The sequence below is a fragment of the Oncorhynchus kisutch genome, linkage group LG11, assembly GCF_002021735.2.
Source record: "Oncorhynchus kisutch isolate 150728-3 linkage group LG11, Okis_V2, whole genome shotgun sequence".
NCBI lineage: Eukaryota > Metazoa > Chordata > Actinopteri > Salmoniformes > Salmonidae > Oncorhynchus > Oncorhynchus kisutch.
The window spans coordinates 10,503,840-10,521,951 of NC_034184.2; the positions used below are offsets into that span (position 1 = coordinate 10,503,840).

Below are 18,112 nucleotides of genomic sequence, written 5' to 3' on the forward strand. Positions count from 1 at the left end.
TGTATCTCATACCGTATCTCATACCGTATCTCATACTGTATCTCATGTTGTATCTCATACAGTATCTCATGCTCTATCTCATATTCCAACTCCTACTGTATCTCCTACTGTATCTCATACCGTTTCTCATACTGTATCTCAGAATGTATATCATACTTTATCTCCTACAGTATCTCATGCTGTATCTCATGTTTAAAATGGCACCGGAAAGAAATGGCAGCAGTTTTATGGGCGTCCAACCAATTGTACTACAATGTGTTTTTTTGTGCATTATTTGTAACTTATTTTGTACATAATGTTTCTGCAACCGTATCTTATGGAAAAAAAGAGCTTCTGGATGTCAGGACAGTGATCACTCACCTCAGACTAGACAAAGATTTTTGTCGCACAGGACGTTCTCCAAACACCCGACAGGGCCAACATCCCCATTATTTGCAAGAGGAAGAAACGCAGGTACAGAGGACACAGAGCGGGATGCCTCGTGAGGACCCACAGAAGGCGAGTGGGAAATCTGCCATTACCGTCAATATTACTCGCCAACGTGCAATCATTGGACAATAAACTAGACGAGGTATGATCATGAATATCCTACCAACAGGACATCAAAAATGGTAATATCCTATGTTTCACGGAATCGTGGCTGAATGACGACATGCATATTCAGCTAGCGGGAAATACGCTGCACCAGCAGGATAGAACAGCACACTCCAGTAAGACGAGGGGGGGCGGTCTGTGCATATTTGTAAACAACAGCTGGTGCACGAAATCTAAGGAAGTGTCTAGATTTTGCTCACCTGAAGTAGAGTATATTGTGATAAATTGCAGGCCACACTACTTGCCTACAGAGATACTTTTTGTGGCTGTTTATTTCATACCACAGACAGATGCTGGCACTAAGACCGCACTCAGTCAGCTGTATAAGGAAATAAGCAAACAGGAAACCACTCACCCAGAAGCGGCGCTCCTAGGGGCCGGAAACTTTAATGCAGGGAAACTTAATCAGTTCTACCAAATTTCTATCAACATGTTAAATATGCAACACACACAGAGACGCATGCAAAGCTCTCCCTCGCCCTCCATTTGGTAAATCCGACCACAACTCTTTCCTCCTGATTCATTCTTACAAGCAAAAATTAAAGCAGAAAGCACCAGTGACTCGGTCTATAAAAAAGTGGTCAGAAGAAGCAGATATTAAACTACAGGACTGTTTTGCTAACACAGACTGGAACATGTTCCGGGATTCTTCTGATGGAATTGAGGAGTACACCACATCAGTCATTGGCATTATCAATAAGTGCATCGAAGACGTCATCCCCACAGTGACTGTACGTACATACCCCAACCAGAAGCCATGGATTACAGGCAACATTCGCACTGAGCTAAAGGGCAGAGCTACCGCTTTCAAGGTGCGGGACTCTAACCCGGAAGCTTACAAGAAATCCTGCTATGCCCTGAGACAAACCATTAAACAGGCAAAGCGTCAATACAGGGCTAAGATTGAGTCATACTACACCGGCTCCGACGGTCGTCTTATGTGGCAGGGCTTGCAAACTATTACAGACTACAAAGGGAAGCACAGCCGCGAGCTGCCCAGTGACACAAGCCTACCAGACGAGCTAAATCACTTCTATGCTCGCTTCAAGGCAAGCAACACTGAGGCATGCATGAGAGCATCAGCTGTTCCGGAAAACTGTGTGATCACGCTCTCTGTAGCCGACGTGAGTAAGACCTTTAAACAGGTCAACATACACAGGCTGCTGGGTCCAGACGGATTATCAGGAAGTGTGCTCCGGGCATGTGCTGACCAACTGGCAGGTGTCTTCACTGACATTTTCAACCTGTCCCTGATTGAGTCTGTAATACCAAAATGTTTCAAGCAGATCACCATAGTCCCTGTGCCCAAGAACACGAAGGCAACCTGCCTAAATGACTACAGACCCGTAGCACTCACATCCGTAGCCATGAAGTGCTTTGAAAGGCTGGTAATGGTTCACATCAACACCATTTTCCCAGAAACCCTAGACCCAGTCCAATTTGCATACCGCCCAAACAGATCCACAGATGATGCAATCTCTATTGTACTCCACACTGCCCTTTCCCACGTGGACAAAAGGAACACTTATTTGAGAATGCTGTTCATTGACTAGAGCTCAGCGTTCAACACCATAGTACCCTCAAAGCTCATCACTAAGCTAAGGACCCTGGGACTAAACACCTCCCTCTGCAACTGGATCCTGGACTTCCTGACAGGCAGCCCCCAGGTGGTGAGGGTAGGTAGCAACACATCTGCCACGTTGATCCTCATCACTGGAGCCCCCCAGGAGTGCGTGCTCAGTCCCCTCCTGTACTCCCTGTTCACCCACGACTGCATGGCCAGGCACGACTCCAACACCATCATTAAGTTTGCAGACACAACGGTGGTAGGCCTGATCACCAACAACGACGAGAGAGTCTATAGGGAGGAGGTCAGAGACTGTACCCTGCTGTATCTCATATTCCAACTCATACTGTATCTCATACTGTATCATGTTCTATCTCATAATGTATCTAATGCTGTATCTCATACTGTATCTCATTTTCTATGTCATGATGTATCTCATACTGTATCTCATGTTCTATCTCATACTGTATCTCATTCTGTATGTCATACTGCATCTCATGTTCTATCTCATATGGTATCTCATACGTTATCTAATGTTCTATCTCATACTGTATCTCATACGGTATCTCATACGGTATCTCATACTGTATCTCATGCTGTATCTCATATGGTATCTCATATGGTATCTCATACTGTATCTCATACTGTATCTCATAATGTATCTCATATGGTATCTCATATGGTATCTCATACTGTATCTCATACTGTATCTCATACTCTATCTCATGATGTATCTCATACTGTATCTCATGTTCTATCTTATACTGTATCTCATGTTCTATCTCATACTGTATCTCATACTGTATCTCATATCATATCTCATACTGTATCTCATACTGTATCTCATGCTATATCTCATACTGTATCTCATGCTATATCTCATACTGTATCTCATGCTATATCTCATACTGTATCTCATGCTATATCTCATACTGTATCTCATGCTATATCTCATACTGTATCTCATGCTATATCTCATACTGTATCTCATGCTGTATCTCATACTCTATCTCATACTGTATCTCATACTGTATCTCATATCATATCTCATACTGTATCTCATACTGTATCTCATGCTATATCTCATACTGTATCTCATGCTGTATCTCATACTGTATCTCATGCTGTATCTCATACTCTATCTCATGCTGGAGCTCATACTGTATCTCATGCTGTATCTCATACTGTATCTCATGCTATATCTCATACTGTATCTCATGCTATATCTCATACTGTATCTCATGCTGTATCTCATACTGTATCTCATGATATATCTCATGTTCTATCTCATATGGTATCTCATGCTCTATCTCATACTGTATCTCACACTGTATCTCATTTTCTATCAAATTTTCTGTCATGCTGTATATCATACTGTATCTCATGCTGTATCTCATGCTGTATCTCATGCTGTTGTATCTCATGCTGTACCTCATACTGTATCTCATGCTGTATCTCATACGGTATATCATACTGTACCTCATACTGTATCTCATGCTGTATCTCATACTCTATCTCATGCTGTATCTCATGCTGTTGTATCTCATGCTGTTGTATCTCATGCTGTACCTCATACTGTACCTCATACTGTATCTCATACTGTATCTCATACTCTATCTCATGCTGTATCTCATACTGTATCTCATGCTGTATCTCATACTGTATCTCATGCTGTATCTCATACTGTATCTCATGCTGTATCTCATACTGTATCTCATGCTGTTGTATCTCATACTCTATCTCATGCTGTATCTCATGCTGTTGTATCTCATGCTGTACCTCATACTGTATCTCATACTGTATCTCATGCTGTATCTCATACTGTATATCATGCTGTATCTCATACTCTATCTCATGCTGTATCTCATGCTGTTGTATCTCATGCTGTACCTCATACTGTATCTCATGCTGTATATCATGCTGTATCTCATACTCTATCTCATGCTGTACCTCATACTGTATCTCATGCTGTATCTCATGCTGTTGTATCTCATGCTGTACCTCATACTGTATCTCATGCTGTATCTCATACTCTATCTCATGCTGTACCTCATACTGTATCTCATGCTGTATCTCATGCTGTTGTATCTCATGCTGTACCTCATACTGTATCTCATGCTGTACCTCATACTGTATCTCATGCTGTACCTCATACTGTATCTCATGCTGTATCTCATGCTGTTGTATCTCATGCTGTACCTCATACTGTATCTCATGCTGTATCTCATACTCTATCTCATGCTGTATCTCATACTGTATCTCATGCTGTACCTCATGCTGTATCTCATACTCTATCTCATACTGTACCTCATGCTGTATCTCATGCTGTACCTCATACTGTATCTCATGCTGTATCTCATACTCTATCTCATGCTGTATCTCATACTCTATCTCATGCTGTATCTCATACTGTATCTCATGCTGTATCTCATACTGTATCTCATGCTGTATCTCATACTCTATCTCATGCTGTATCTCATGCTGTATCTCATACTGTATCTCATGCTGTATCTCATACTCTATCTCATGCTGTATCTCATGCTGTTGTATCTCATGCTGTACCTCATACTGTACCTCATACTGTATCTCATGCTGTATATCATGCTGTATCTCATACTCTATCTCATGCTGTATCTCATGCTGTTGTATCTCATGCTGTACCTCATACTGTACCTCATACTGTATCTCATGCTGTATATCATGCTGTATCTCATACTCTATCTCATGCTGTATCTCATGCTGTTGTATCTCATGCTGTACCTCATACTGTACCTCATACTGTATCTCATGCTGTATATCATGCTGTATCTCATACTCTATCTCATGCTGTATCTCATGCTGTTGTATCTCATGCTGTACCTCATACTGTACCTCATGCTGTTGTATCTCATGCTGTACCTCATACTGTATCTCATGCTGTTGTATCTCATGCTGTACCTCATGTTGTATCTCATGCTGTACCTCATACTGTATCTCATGCTGTATCTCATACTCTATTTCCAAGTGGTCTCCTAACAAACAAAGCCTGAAACTTGTACCTACATCGCTGAGTTTCTGAACGGTAGTTTCCTTGGGAGATTGTGGTCTCTCCACTATTTCAACATGTGTCCTTCCCCAGCAAGGCATTTCATTTCCACGCACACAGGTGTAATTACGGATGTCTACTGTAAAGTCTCTAACCTCCATGCCTCCAGGTTACTACACATTAACTCAAGTGAGTCATCAGTCAAATACAGTCATTAGAGTCACAGCTTGTCAACCCAAAATCAAACAAGACAGCAAGTCAATGGGGTTGTTATACCTTGAGACAAAACAACAGCATGGATGGGTGTAACTGGGTGTAGGCTAAAAACCACAAATAAAGCTCAAGTACAGTACCAGTCAAAGGTTTGGACACACCTACTCATTCAAGGGTTGTTCTTTATTTTTACTATTTTCTACATTTTAGAATAATAGTGAAGACATCAAAACTATGAAATAATACATGGAATCCTGTAGTAACCAAAAAGTGTTAAAAAATCTAAATATATTTTATATTTGAGATTCTTCAATGTAGCCACCCATTGCCTTGATGACAGCTTTGCACACTCTTGGCATTCTCTCAACCAGCTTCACCTGGAATGCTTTTCCAACATTCTTGAAGGAGTTCCCACATATGCTGAGCACTTGTTGGCTGCTTTTCCTTCACTCTGCGGTCCAACTCATCCCAAACCATCTCAATTGGGTTGAAGTTGGGTGATTGTGGAGGCCAGGTCATCTGATGCAGCACTCTCCTTCTTGGTTAAATAGCGCTTACACTGCCTGGAGGTGTGCTTTGGGTCATTGTTCTGTTGAAAAACGAATTATAGTCTCACGAAGCGCAAACCAGATGGGATGGCATATGATTCCATATGCATTATTTCATAGTTTTGATGTCTTCACTATTATTCTACAATGTAGAAAATAGTACAAAATAAAGAAAAACCCTTGAATGAGTAGGTGTGTCCAAACTTTTGACTGGTACTGTAAGTTAAGTTATTATATTAAATACATTTTTACCTCACAATATATAGTTTTGTAAATTCACATTTGAATGAAGTGGAAAAGAAGAGAAGAAAAGCAAAGAGTACATGCTCTGTTGTCATTCCTTCATTGAACACCGTGGCTCTACACTACAGTACTGTCTAGCACTGAATATGTCTGGTTATTCTGTGTGTTCCCACCACAGTCTGTGTCTCTGTGTCTGTGTATGTGTGTCTGTGTCTCTGTCTCTGTGTCTCTGTATCTCTGTGTCTGTGTGCTGTGTCTCCATGTCACTGTCTCTGTCACTGTGTCTCTGTGTTTCTGTGTCTCTGTGTCTGTGTGCTGTGTCGCTGTGTCTCTGTGTCTCTGTGCTGTGTCTCTGTCTCTGTGTCTCTGTGTCTCTCTGTCTCTGTACTGTGTCTCTGTACTGTGTCTCTGTGCTGTGTATCTGTCTCTTTGTCTCTGTGTCTCTGTACTGTGTCTCTGTGCTGTGTATCTGTCTCTTTGTCTCTGTGTCTGTGTTTCTCTGTCTCTGTGTCTGTGTCTCTGTACTGTGTCTCTGTGCTGTGTATCTGTCTCTATCTCTTTGTCTCTGTGTTGTGCCAGAGGCCTTATCATTATCAGACCCAATCAGCAGGTGAGATATGCCAGCCAAGACAGCACCTCAATAACATCTCTTTATCCAGCCTCAGATACTGACTGATGACTGTTATTGAGACACACAGGCCTGTCAGACTGTCAATATGGCCCTGGGGGAAGTGGCTGTTGCTACACGTCAACACCTGCTAGATTACACAGCGGAGAACAGAGACAATCACATAGCTGCTATTATGTATACAAATAATTCAAGATTAATTAATTTCCTGTGACTTTGTGTGTCAACTGAGGTGAGAGATTGCAGGTGTTCATCTGACTTTATATTGTGTGTTCTGTTCAGAATGGAACTCTTTCTTCTAGAACTGTGAGTCGTAGAAGATGTATGAGTTTGTGTTCATCAGAATGGAACTCTTGTCTTTCTCTCTTCTAGAATCCTGGACTTCCGGAGGGTACCGCCGGTGGTGGGCAGGCTGGTGAACGTGACGGGGGAGATTCTCCTGACCACTCACAACGAGGACCTAAGGAGTGTGTTCTTTACTTCTCCAGGTAGGCATTACCCCTTCAGGTAGGCATTACCCCTTCAGGTAGGCATTACCCCTTCAGGTAGGCATTACACTGCAACCTAGGTCTTAAATAATCAGTCTATGATTAAAAGACAATGATGAAATCGGCGTACTGCTTGTTTAAACCAATCTACATCTATGTCTATTCTCTTTCAAACAGCAAACAACACATGTTTCTTTGCCAAGTGTCTGTACGTGTGTAAGACTGAGTATGCAGTGTGTGGGAGCCCTGACCTGCTGGAGGGCTCCATGTCAGCCTACCTCCCCGGTCTCAGCATTGCCCCTCGTATCTCCCTCCCCAACCCCTGGATACGATCATACACCTTCACTGGCAGGGAGGAGTAAGCATACAACCCTTAACCCTGAGACCTGAGACCCTAACCCTGAGACCGTAACCCTGACACCGTAACCCTGACACCGTAACCCTGAGACCTTAACCCTGAGACCTTAACCCTGAGACCGTAACCCTGAGACCGTAACCCTGACAGCTTATCCCTGAAACCGTAACCCTGACACCTTAACCCTGACACCTTAACCCTGAGACCGTAACCCTGACACTTTAACCCTGAGACTGTAACCCTGACACTGTAACCCTGACACCTTCACCCTGAGACTGTAACCCTGACACCGTAACCCTGAGACCGTAACCCTGACACTGTAACCCTGACACCTTAACCCTGACACCTTAACCCTGAGACTGTAACCCTGAGACCTTAACCCTGACACCTTAACCCTGACACCTTAACCCTGAGACTGTAACCCTGAGACCTTAACCCTGACACCTTAACCCTGACACTGTAACCCTGACACTGTAACCCTGAGACCGTAACCCTGACACCTTAACCCTGAGACTGTAACCCTGACACCTTAACCCTGAGACCTTAACCCTGAGACCTTAACCCTGAGGCCGTAACCCTGACACCTTAACCCTGACACTGTAACCCTGACACTGTAACCCTGACACCTTAACCCTGAGGCCGTAACCCTGACACCGTAACCCTGACACCATAACCCTGAGACTGTAACCCTGACACCTTAACCCTGAGACTGTAACCCTGAGACCTTAACCCTGACACCTTAACCCTGACACCTTAACCCTGCGACTGTAACCCTGAGACCTTAACCCTGACACCTTAACCCTGAGACTGTAACCCTGAGACCTTAACCCTGACACCTTAACCCTGACACTGTAACCCTGACACTGTAACCCTGAGACCGTAACCCTGACACCTTAACCCTGAGACTGTAACCCTGACACCTTAACCCTGAGACCTTAACCCTGACACTGTAACCCTGAGACCTTAACACTGACACCTTAACCCTGAGGCCTTAACCCTGACACTGTAACCCTGAGACCTTAACCCTGAGACCTTAACCCTGAGACCTTAACCCTGACACCTTAACCCTGACACCTTAACCCTGACACCTTAACCCTGAGACCTTAACCCTGAGACTGTAACCCTGACACCTTAACCCTGACACCTTAACCCTGAGACTGTAACCCTGACACCTTAACCCTGAGACCTTAACCCTGAGACTGTAACCCTGACACCTTAACCCTGAGACCTTAACCCTGAGACCGTAACCCTGACACTGTAACCCTGACACCTTAACCCTGAGACCTTAACCCTGACACTGGAACCCTGACACCTTAACCCTGAGACTGTAACCCTAACACCTTAACCCTGACACCTTAACCCTGACACTGTAACCCTGACACCTTAACCCTGACACCTTAACCCTGAGACCTTAACCCTGACACTGTAACCCTGACACCTTAACCCTGACAATGTAACCCTGACACCTTAACCCTGAGACCTTAACCCTGACACCTTAACCCTGACACCTTAACCCTGACACCTTAACCCTGAGACCTTAACCCTGAGACTGTAACCCTGACACCTTAACCCTGACACCTTAACCCTGAGACCTTAACCCTGAGACTGTAACCCTGACACCTTAACCCTGAGACCTTAACCCTGAGACTGTAACCCTGACACCTTAACCCTGAGACCTTAACCCTGAGACCGTAACCCTGACACTGTAACCCTGACACCTTAACCCTGAGACCTTAACCCTGACACTGTAACCCTGACACCTTAACCCTGAGACTGTAACCCTAACACCTTAACCCTGACACCTTAACCCTGACACTGTAACCCTGACACCTTAACCCTGACACCTTAACCCTGAGACCTTAACCCTGACACTGTAACCCTGACACCTTAACCCTGACAATGTAACCCTGACACCTTAACCCTGAGACCTTAACCCTGACACCTTAACCCTGACACTGTAACCCTGACACCTTAACCCTGACACCTTAACCCTGAGACCTTAACCCTGACACTGTAACCCTGACACCTTAACCCTGACAATGTAACCCTGACACCTTAACCCTGAGACCTTAACCCTGACACCTTAACCCTGAGACCTTAACCCTGAGACTGTAACCCTGACACCTTAACCCTGAGACCTTAACCCTGAGACTGTAACCCTGACACCTTAACCCTGAGACCTTAACCTGAGACCGTAACCCTGACACTGTAACCCTGACACCTTAACCCTGAGACCTTAACCCTGACACTGTAACCCTGACACCTTAACCCTGACACCTTAACCCTGACACCTTAACCCTGAGACCTTAACCCTGAGACTGTAACCCTGACACCTTAACCCTGACACCTTAACCCTGAGACCTTAACCCTGAGACTGTAACCCTGACACCTTAACCCTGAGACCTTAACCCTGAGACTGTAACCCTGACACCTTAACCCTGACACCTTACCCTGACACTGTAACCCTGACACCTTAACCCTGACACCTTAACCCTGAGACCTTAACCCTGACACTGTAACCCTGACACCTTAACCCTGACAATGTAACCCTGACACCTTAACCCTGAGACCTTAACCCTGACACCTTAACCCTGACACCTTAACCCTGACACCTTAACCCTGAGACCTTAACCCTGAGACTGTAACCCTGACACCTTAACCCTGACACCTTAACCCTGAGACCTTAACCCTGAGACTGTAACCCTGACACCTTAACCCTGAGACCTTAACCCTGAGACTGCAACCCTGACGCCTTAACCCTGAGACCTTAACCCTGAGACCGTAACCCTGACACTGTAACCCTGACACCTTAACCCTGAGACCTTAACCCTGACACTGTAACCCTGACACCTTAACCCTGAGACTGTAACCCTAACACCTTAACCCTGACACCTTAACCCTGACACTGTAACCCTGACACCTTAACCCTGACACCTTAACCCTGAGACCTTAACCCTGACACTGTAACCCTGACACCTTAACCCTGACAATGTAACCCTGACACCTTAACCCTGAGACCTTAACCCTGACACCTAACCCTGACACTGTAACCCTGACACCTTAACCCTGACACCTTAACCCTGAGACCTTAACCCTGACACTGTAACCCTGACACCTTAACCCTGACAATGTAACCCTGACACCTTAACCCTGAGACCTTAACCCTGACACCTTAACCCTGAGACCTTAACCCTGAGACTGTAACCCTGACACCTTAACCCTGAGACCTTAACCCTGAGACTGTAACCCTGACACCTTAACCCTGAGACCTTAACCCTGAGACCGTAACCCTGACACTGTAACCCTGACACCTTAACCCTGAGACCTTAACCCTGACACTGTAACCCTGACACCTTAACCCTGAGACTGTAACCCTAACACCTTAACCCTGACACCTTAACCCTGACACTGTAACCCTGACACCTTATCCCTGACACCTTAACCCTGAGACCTTAACCCTGACACTGTAACCCTGACACCTTAACCCTGACAATGTAACCGTGACACCTTAACCCTGAGACCTTAACCCTGAGACCTTAACCCTGACACTGTAACCCTGACACCTTAACCCTGACAATGTAACCCTGACACCTTAACCCTGAGACCTTAACCCTGACACCTTAACCCTGACACTGTAACCCTGACACCTTAACCCTGACACCTTAACCCTGAGACCTTAACCCTGACACTGTAACCCTGACACCTTAACCCTGAGACCTTAACCCTGACACCTTAACCCTGACACCTTAACCCTGACACCTTAACCCTGAGACCTTAACCCTGACACTGTAACCCTGACACTGTAACCCTGACACCTTAACCCTGAGACCTTAACCCTGACACCTTAACCCTGACACCTTAACCCTGAGACCTTAACCCTGACACTGTAACCCTGACACCTTAACCCTGAGACCTTAACCCTGACACCTTAACCCTGACACCTTAACCCTGAGACCTTAACCCTGACACCTTAACCCTGAGACCTTAACCCTGACACCTTAACCCTGACACCTTAACCCTGAGACCTTAACCCTGACACCTTAACCCTGAGACCTTAACCCTGACACCTTAACCCTGACACCTTAACCCTGAGACCTTAACCTTAACCCTGACACCTTAACCCTGACACCTTAACCCTGACACCTTAACCCTGAGACCTTAACCCTGAGACTGTAACCCTGACACCTTAACCCTGAGACCTTAACCCTGACACCTTAACCCTGAGACCTTAAACCCTGACACCTTAACCCTGACACCTTAACCCTGACACCTTAACCCTGAGACCTTAACCCTGACACCTTAACCCTGAGACCTTAACCCTGACACCTTAACCCTGAGACCTTAACCCTGACACCTTAACCCTGAGACCTTAACCCTGACACTGTAACCCTGAGACCTTAACCCTGACACCTTAACCCTGACACCTTAACCCTGAGACCTTAACCCTGACACTGTAACCCTGACACCTTAACCCTGACAATGTAACCCTGACACCTTAACCCTGAGACCTTAACCCTGACACCTTAACCCTGACACTGTAACCCTGACACCTTAACCCTGACACCTTAACCCTGAGACCTTAACCGTGACACTGTAACCCTGACACCTTAACCCTGACAATGTAACCCTGACACCTTAACCCTGAGACCTTAACCCTGACACCTTAACCCTGAGACCTTAACCCTGAGACTGTAACCCTGACACCTTAACCCTGAGACCTTAACCCTGAGACTGTAACCCTGACACCTTAACCCTGAGACCTTAACCCTGAGACCGTAACCCTGACACTGTAACCCTGACACCTTAACCCTGAGACCTTAACCCTGACACTGTAACCCTGACACCTTAACCCTGAGACTGTAACCCTAACACCTTAACCCTGACACCTTAACCCTGACACTGTAACCCTGACACCTTATCCCTGACACCTTAACCCTGAGACCTTAACCCTGACACTGTAACCCTGACACCTTAACCCTGACAATGTAACCCTGACACCTTAACCCTGAGACCTTAACCCTGAGACCTTAACCCTGACACTGTAACCCTGACACCTTAACCCTGACAATGTAACCCTGACACCTTAACCCTGAGACCTTAACCCTGACACCTTAACCCTGACACTGTAACCCTGACACCTTAACCCTGACACCTTAACCCTGAGACCTTAACCCTGACACTGTAACCCTGACACCTTAACCCTGAGACCTTAACCCTGACACCTTAACCCTGACACCTTAACCCTGAGACCTTAACCCTGACACTGTAACCCTGACACCTTAACCCTGAGACCTTAACCCTGACACCTTAACCCTGACACCTTAACCCTGAGACCTTAACCCTGACACTGTAACCCTGACACCTTAACCCTGAGACCTTAACCCTGACACCTTAACCCTGACACCTTAACCCTGAGACCTTAACCCTGACACCTTAACCCTGAGACCTTAACCCTGACACCTTAACCCTGACACCTTAACCCTGAGACCTTAACCCTGACACCTTAACCCTGAGACCTTAACCCTGACACCTTAACCCTGACACCTTAACCCTGAGACCTTAACCCTGACACCTTAACCCTGACACCTTAACCCTGACACCTTAACCCTGAGACCTTAACCCTGAGACTGTAACCCTGACACCTTAACCCTGAGACCTTAACCCTGACACCTTAACCCTGAGACCTTAACCCTGACACCTTAACCCTGACACCTTAACCCTGACACCTTAACCCTGAGACCTTAACCCTGACACCTTAACCCTGAGACCTTAACCCTGACACCTTAACCCTGAGACCTTAACCCTGACACCTTAACCCTGAGACCTTAACCCTGACACTGTAACCCTGAGACCTTAACCCTGACACCTTAACCCTGACACCTTAACCCTGACACTGTAACCCTGAGACCTTAACCCTGAGACCTTAACCCTGAGACCTTAACCCTGACACCTTAACCCTGACACTGTAACCCTGAGACCTTAACCCTGAGACCTTAACCCTGACACCTTAACCCTGACACTGTAACCCTGACACCAACATATCTCTTCCCATTTTCCATTTTGGAGCATCTTATTTCCATTTTGAAAGTTAATTTATGATAAGTCAATATGGCAGACAGAACATTCATATTTTGTTACAATTCATATCTTGTTATAATATCTTATAATATCTTGTTATAATCTGTCTGTCTCTACCAGGTGGGAGGTGAACCCCTTCTACTGTGACACCATAAAGCGTCTGTATCCCTACAACTCAGGGAACAGGCTGCTCAACATCATAGACATGGCCATCTTTGACTTCCTCATTGGTACGTACTTCCCACCCATCACCCCTGATTAACCCCTGTCCTCATCCCATTTGACACCCTATTACCTGTGCAGTGCTCTACTTTTCTCTGTCGTCCTATGTGAGTGAACATTTGTTCTTGGCTCATTCCCCCAGGTAACATGGACAGGCACCATTATGAGATCTTCACTAAGTTTGGCGATGAAGGTTTCCTTCTTCATTTTGACAACGCCAAAGGGTGGGTACTAGAGTTGTTATATAACTTCAGTCATTGTACAAGTGAATATTTGTCGTTGCCTTATGATGACATCACTTCCTGTGTTTCAGGTTTGGGAAGCATTCTCATGATGAGATGTCCATACTGGCTCCACTGTCACAGTGCTGCATGTAAATATGGAGAGCATACACTAGTCACTAATACAGATTAACTAACACCAATATTGAACCTTAATTGAAAACATTTGGCATGGCAACTGTCGAGTCAAGTCTAACTCTCTGCCCATCTCTCGTGCACTCTCTCTCCCCCTCTCCCGCCCCTCTTCACCTCTCAGTATAAAGCGTTCCACGTTGCTGCGGCTGCAGCTCCTCTCACAGGACCACTATAGGCTCAGTGACGTGATGAGGGAGTCCCTGGGAGGAGACGCACTGCAGCCGGTCCTCGCTGAGCCCCACCTGCAGGCCCTGGACCGCCGGCTGCAGCGCGTCCTGAAGACAGTCCACAGGTGTGTCCGCAGGCTGGGAGAGGCTCAGGTGATCACCACAGACTTTGTTGATACCTCCGTCATGTCTGAGTCTGTCAAACCAGTGGCTATGCCCAACAAGGAGAAGTAATTAAGGTTACTAAGGAATCCAAACAGGGAAGTGCACTATAATAGAGGATTAGGGTGGCATTTTGGACATATCCCCAAGTCCTGCAAGGGAAGATAACTATAGACCAAGGACAGCCTGAGGATCATAATGGCAGGTGAACCTGTCCTGTAAAGCAGGAAGCACAGAGTCTGGTCTCTCTCACAGAGTAATACATTCTGCACTCTTTTTCAGTGGTGTCTATTCATGGATGCCAAGGGAAGACAGGCTTCCCCCAAAATTAGAAGAAAAAAATATATATATATATATGTATAAAATAATGTATCTTTTGTCTCTCTGTTTTCATAATTTTCCGTCAATTCGCAAGTGTCTGAATCTCACAGGAGAAATATTCTGAGGGAGGGAAACAGCGCCCCTCTGTCTCAGTATGTGTAGTATGTGTAGTATGTGTCAGTATGTGGTGTATGTGTCAGTATGTGTAGTCTCAGTATGTGTATCTGATGCTGTCTGGACCAAAAGAGTATGACATGGTGCCGCCGTAGCGTTTGATTGATTGATGTCAACAAGCATTTGGCCTCCCTTGATAAAAAAAAGTATAACATAATTAGCCAATCAGCATTGAGCTGAGCTCAACTGTGGGTTGTACTGCTGCAGCAAAACACCTCCAAGGGAGCCCAGTTTGGATTTGGCTTCACACCAATCAAATCTCAAATCTCATCCTGAGCAAATCGTCAGAAAGGTGTGTGTGTTTCTGGTCTGCTTGTGTTGATGTCCTGCAGTAGCTAGCTTGCTAAATCGTCGCTTTCCCAAGCCATGGATGGAGATGGGAATTTGGACTTGTGATTTTGATGGCGATTCTCTCTACAGGCCAATGGTTATGACGGCAATTCCAATCTAACCATAGATCCATATATTGTTCCACTGGCCTGAGACGATTGAAGTTCAATATGTAGTCTAGTAGTCTCACATTAACTAGCTAGCTACCTCAGCTGGTTCATTGCTACCCATGCGAGGAAGTTAGGCTAGCAAGCATTTTAGCTAGGTAGCCTATGAAAACAAAAACTAAAAGAGTACAAAACCATAGATCGTTCTGCCAACATGAAAGAGAGAAGGACGGCATTGGCGTTCAACTAGTCTATAAGCAGTGAGTCCCCACGCAAGCACACACACACCGACAGAAATCAGTACCATGGACAGCCATATGATATTTAACAATATTGATTGGACAAAATTGTTTTTGGCATCTTTGTTTGTTTTCAATATTAAACTAAGCATATATAGCCTTGTTGGTTTGATGATGTTTAAATGGTTAATATGGAATGGTGCTGCAATAGAGGAGGCAGTGCTTCCGTTGTCTTTGTGCTGACATGCAGTAACTCAATATTTTCTTTGTGGACTTCACCAGACAGATGTTGCTCTTTGGTTTTGTGATGAAACAAATGTATGTGTAGTTTAATTTATTCCGCCACTATGTGACTGTTGTCTTTTTGTTGTCACAGCCTTATTGTAAATCACGGTGGTGTATGAACGAATGGGTTATAGAGCAAACAATGCAAGTATCGCATCATAGGTTTACCCCTACCTACATGTACAAATGACCTCGACTTACCTGTACCCCCGCAGATTGGCTCAGTACCGGTACCCCCTGTATATAGCCTCGTTATTGTTATTTTATTGTGTAACTTTTTATTGTATTTTTTACTTTAGTAAATATTTTCTTAACTTTATTTCTCGAACTGTGGATTAAGGGCTTGTAAGTAAGCATTTCACAGTAAGGTCTACACCTGTTATATTCGGTGAGTGTGACAAATAACATTTGATTTGATTTGAATATATATTTTTTATTGGCTTGGCTTCCCCAGTGGTTTAACCCACACAGCGCTACTGCTCGTCTTTCAAGTCCAACGTTTGAAATGATACAGCCTGTTTTGTCAGTAGACAGCAGCACTGTCAAAATGTCTCCTGTGCCCTTGGGCTATGTGGTCACCTGTATGTCACCGGGCACCTTGGAGTACAAACAAGACGTCATCTTTGGGGGGGGAAAGAGAGAAAGCTATTTAAAAGAGGTTGTGACTGAGAGAAGGGGGTGAGTGGTGGGGGAGACAGACAGCATTTAATCCCTGTCTGTCTCATCAGAAGGTGTCTGTCTGTCTTTCTGTCTGTCTCATCAGGAGGTGTCTGTCTTTCTGTCTGTCTGAACAGGTGTCTGTCTATCTGTCTCATCAGGTGTCTGTCTTTCTGTATGTCTGAACAGGTGTCTGTCTGTCTGTCTGATCAGGAGGTGTCTGTCTTTCTGTCTCATTAGGAGGTGTCTGTCTTTATATCTGTCTGAACAGGTATCTATCTGTCTGTCTCATCACGGGGGTGTCTGTCTTTGTCTGTCTGAACAGGTGTCTGTCTGTCTCATCAGGATGCGTCTGTCTCTTTCGTTGTCTGTTTGTTTGTCAGTGGTTTCACAACACCAACCCAACCATAACACACCCTGACATAGATACCTCCTCATCACAGCTACAGTACTGTATGTGGACATGCAGCTTATCAACAAGCTCTACTTTGTTCTAACTAGTCTGAAACAAAGCTTTGTCTTCAAGCAACATTCTGTTGGATGCCATTTCACCACAACATGTCTGGACCTTTTGCTTTGAGCTGTTTTCATTACTGTCCTGACTACAAATCCAATGCATCCTGATGTTTTTGATGAGAGGGAGAATAACTATTTTAAAGAGCCTATATTAAATCATGCCAAATGAAGTTTGGCTTCTGCCCAACACTACTGAAGGGAGCCTGTTTGCCAGTTTTATAAGGTGTCAGCAACAAGAATAAACCCAGAGTGGGTTCTGGGTTTACCAACTTTATAAGCTTTCTGATGAAGTGTGTATCAGTTTCATTCAACCTATTTCAAGCCTTTTTGTGGTCATTGCTCACACCATCATGCTTGGTAATTGTTCAAAATACTATTCTTACAAAACAGTAATCCACCAACAGTTAAACATCTCATTTCAGTGACCACCATCAATGGGGTGCATCTCAATAGTCTGAAGGGGCTTCCTTTATCTCCTTCCTTCATATGCACTGAAACAAAACAGAATGTGAGGCCCCCCCCAGGGTATTTTCCTTCATCTGTCCTGTCGGTTTATGTGGGTGTAGTGACTAATGGGCAACATCTGTCAGGAAGTGGTTGCTGGTATTAAATCCTAGATGCCATTACGCCCTTGAGCAAGGCACTTAACCCCCCACAACAGCTGCCTGGGCACCCAGTGTGCCAGCCCCCCACACCTCTCCAAAACCTGTATGTGTGTCTTTCAGAGGGGTTAGCTCAAATTTTAGTTGGACCTTGTGGGCAATCGACCAATAAAGT

The 18,112-nt window shown here is 45.1% G+C and overlaps 1 protein-coding gene across 1 annotated transcript in view; it reads left to right on the top strand.

Moving 5' to 3' along the window:
• The window catches only part of LOC109900043 (pseudokinase FAM20A), a 31,273-nt gene extending 13,746 nt beyond the window's left edge, over window positions 1-17,527 (top strand). The window contains exons 6-11 of the mRNA XM_020495763.2: window positions 7,191-7,306; window positions 7,484-7,664; window positions 13,860-13,969; window positions 14,104-14,185; window positions 14,275-14,334; window positions 14,499-17,527. Of these exons, the coding sequence (XP_020351352.1) occupies window positions 7,191-7,306; window positions 7,484-7,664; window positions 13,860-13,969; window positions 14,104-14,185; window positions 14,275-14,334; window positions 14,499-14,778 (829 nt within the window). The 3' untranslated portion in view covers window positions 14,779-17,527. The remainder of the gene's footprint in view (window positions 1-7,190; window positions 7,307-7,483; window positions 7,665-13,859; window positions 13,970-14,103; window positions 14,186-14,274; window positions 14,335-14,498) is intronic.
• The last annotated feature ends 585 nt before the right edge of the window (window positions 17,528-18,112 follow it).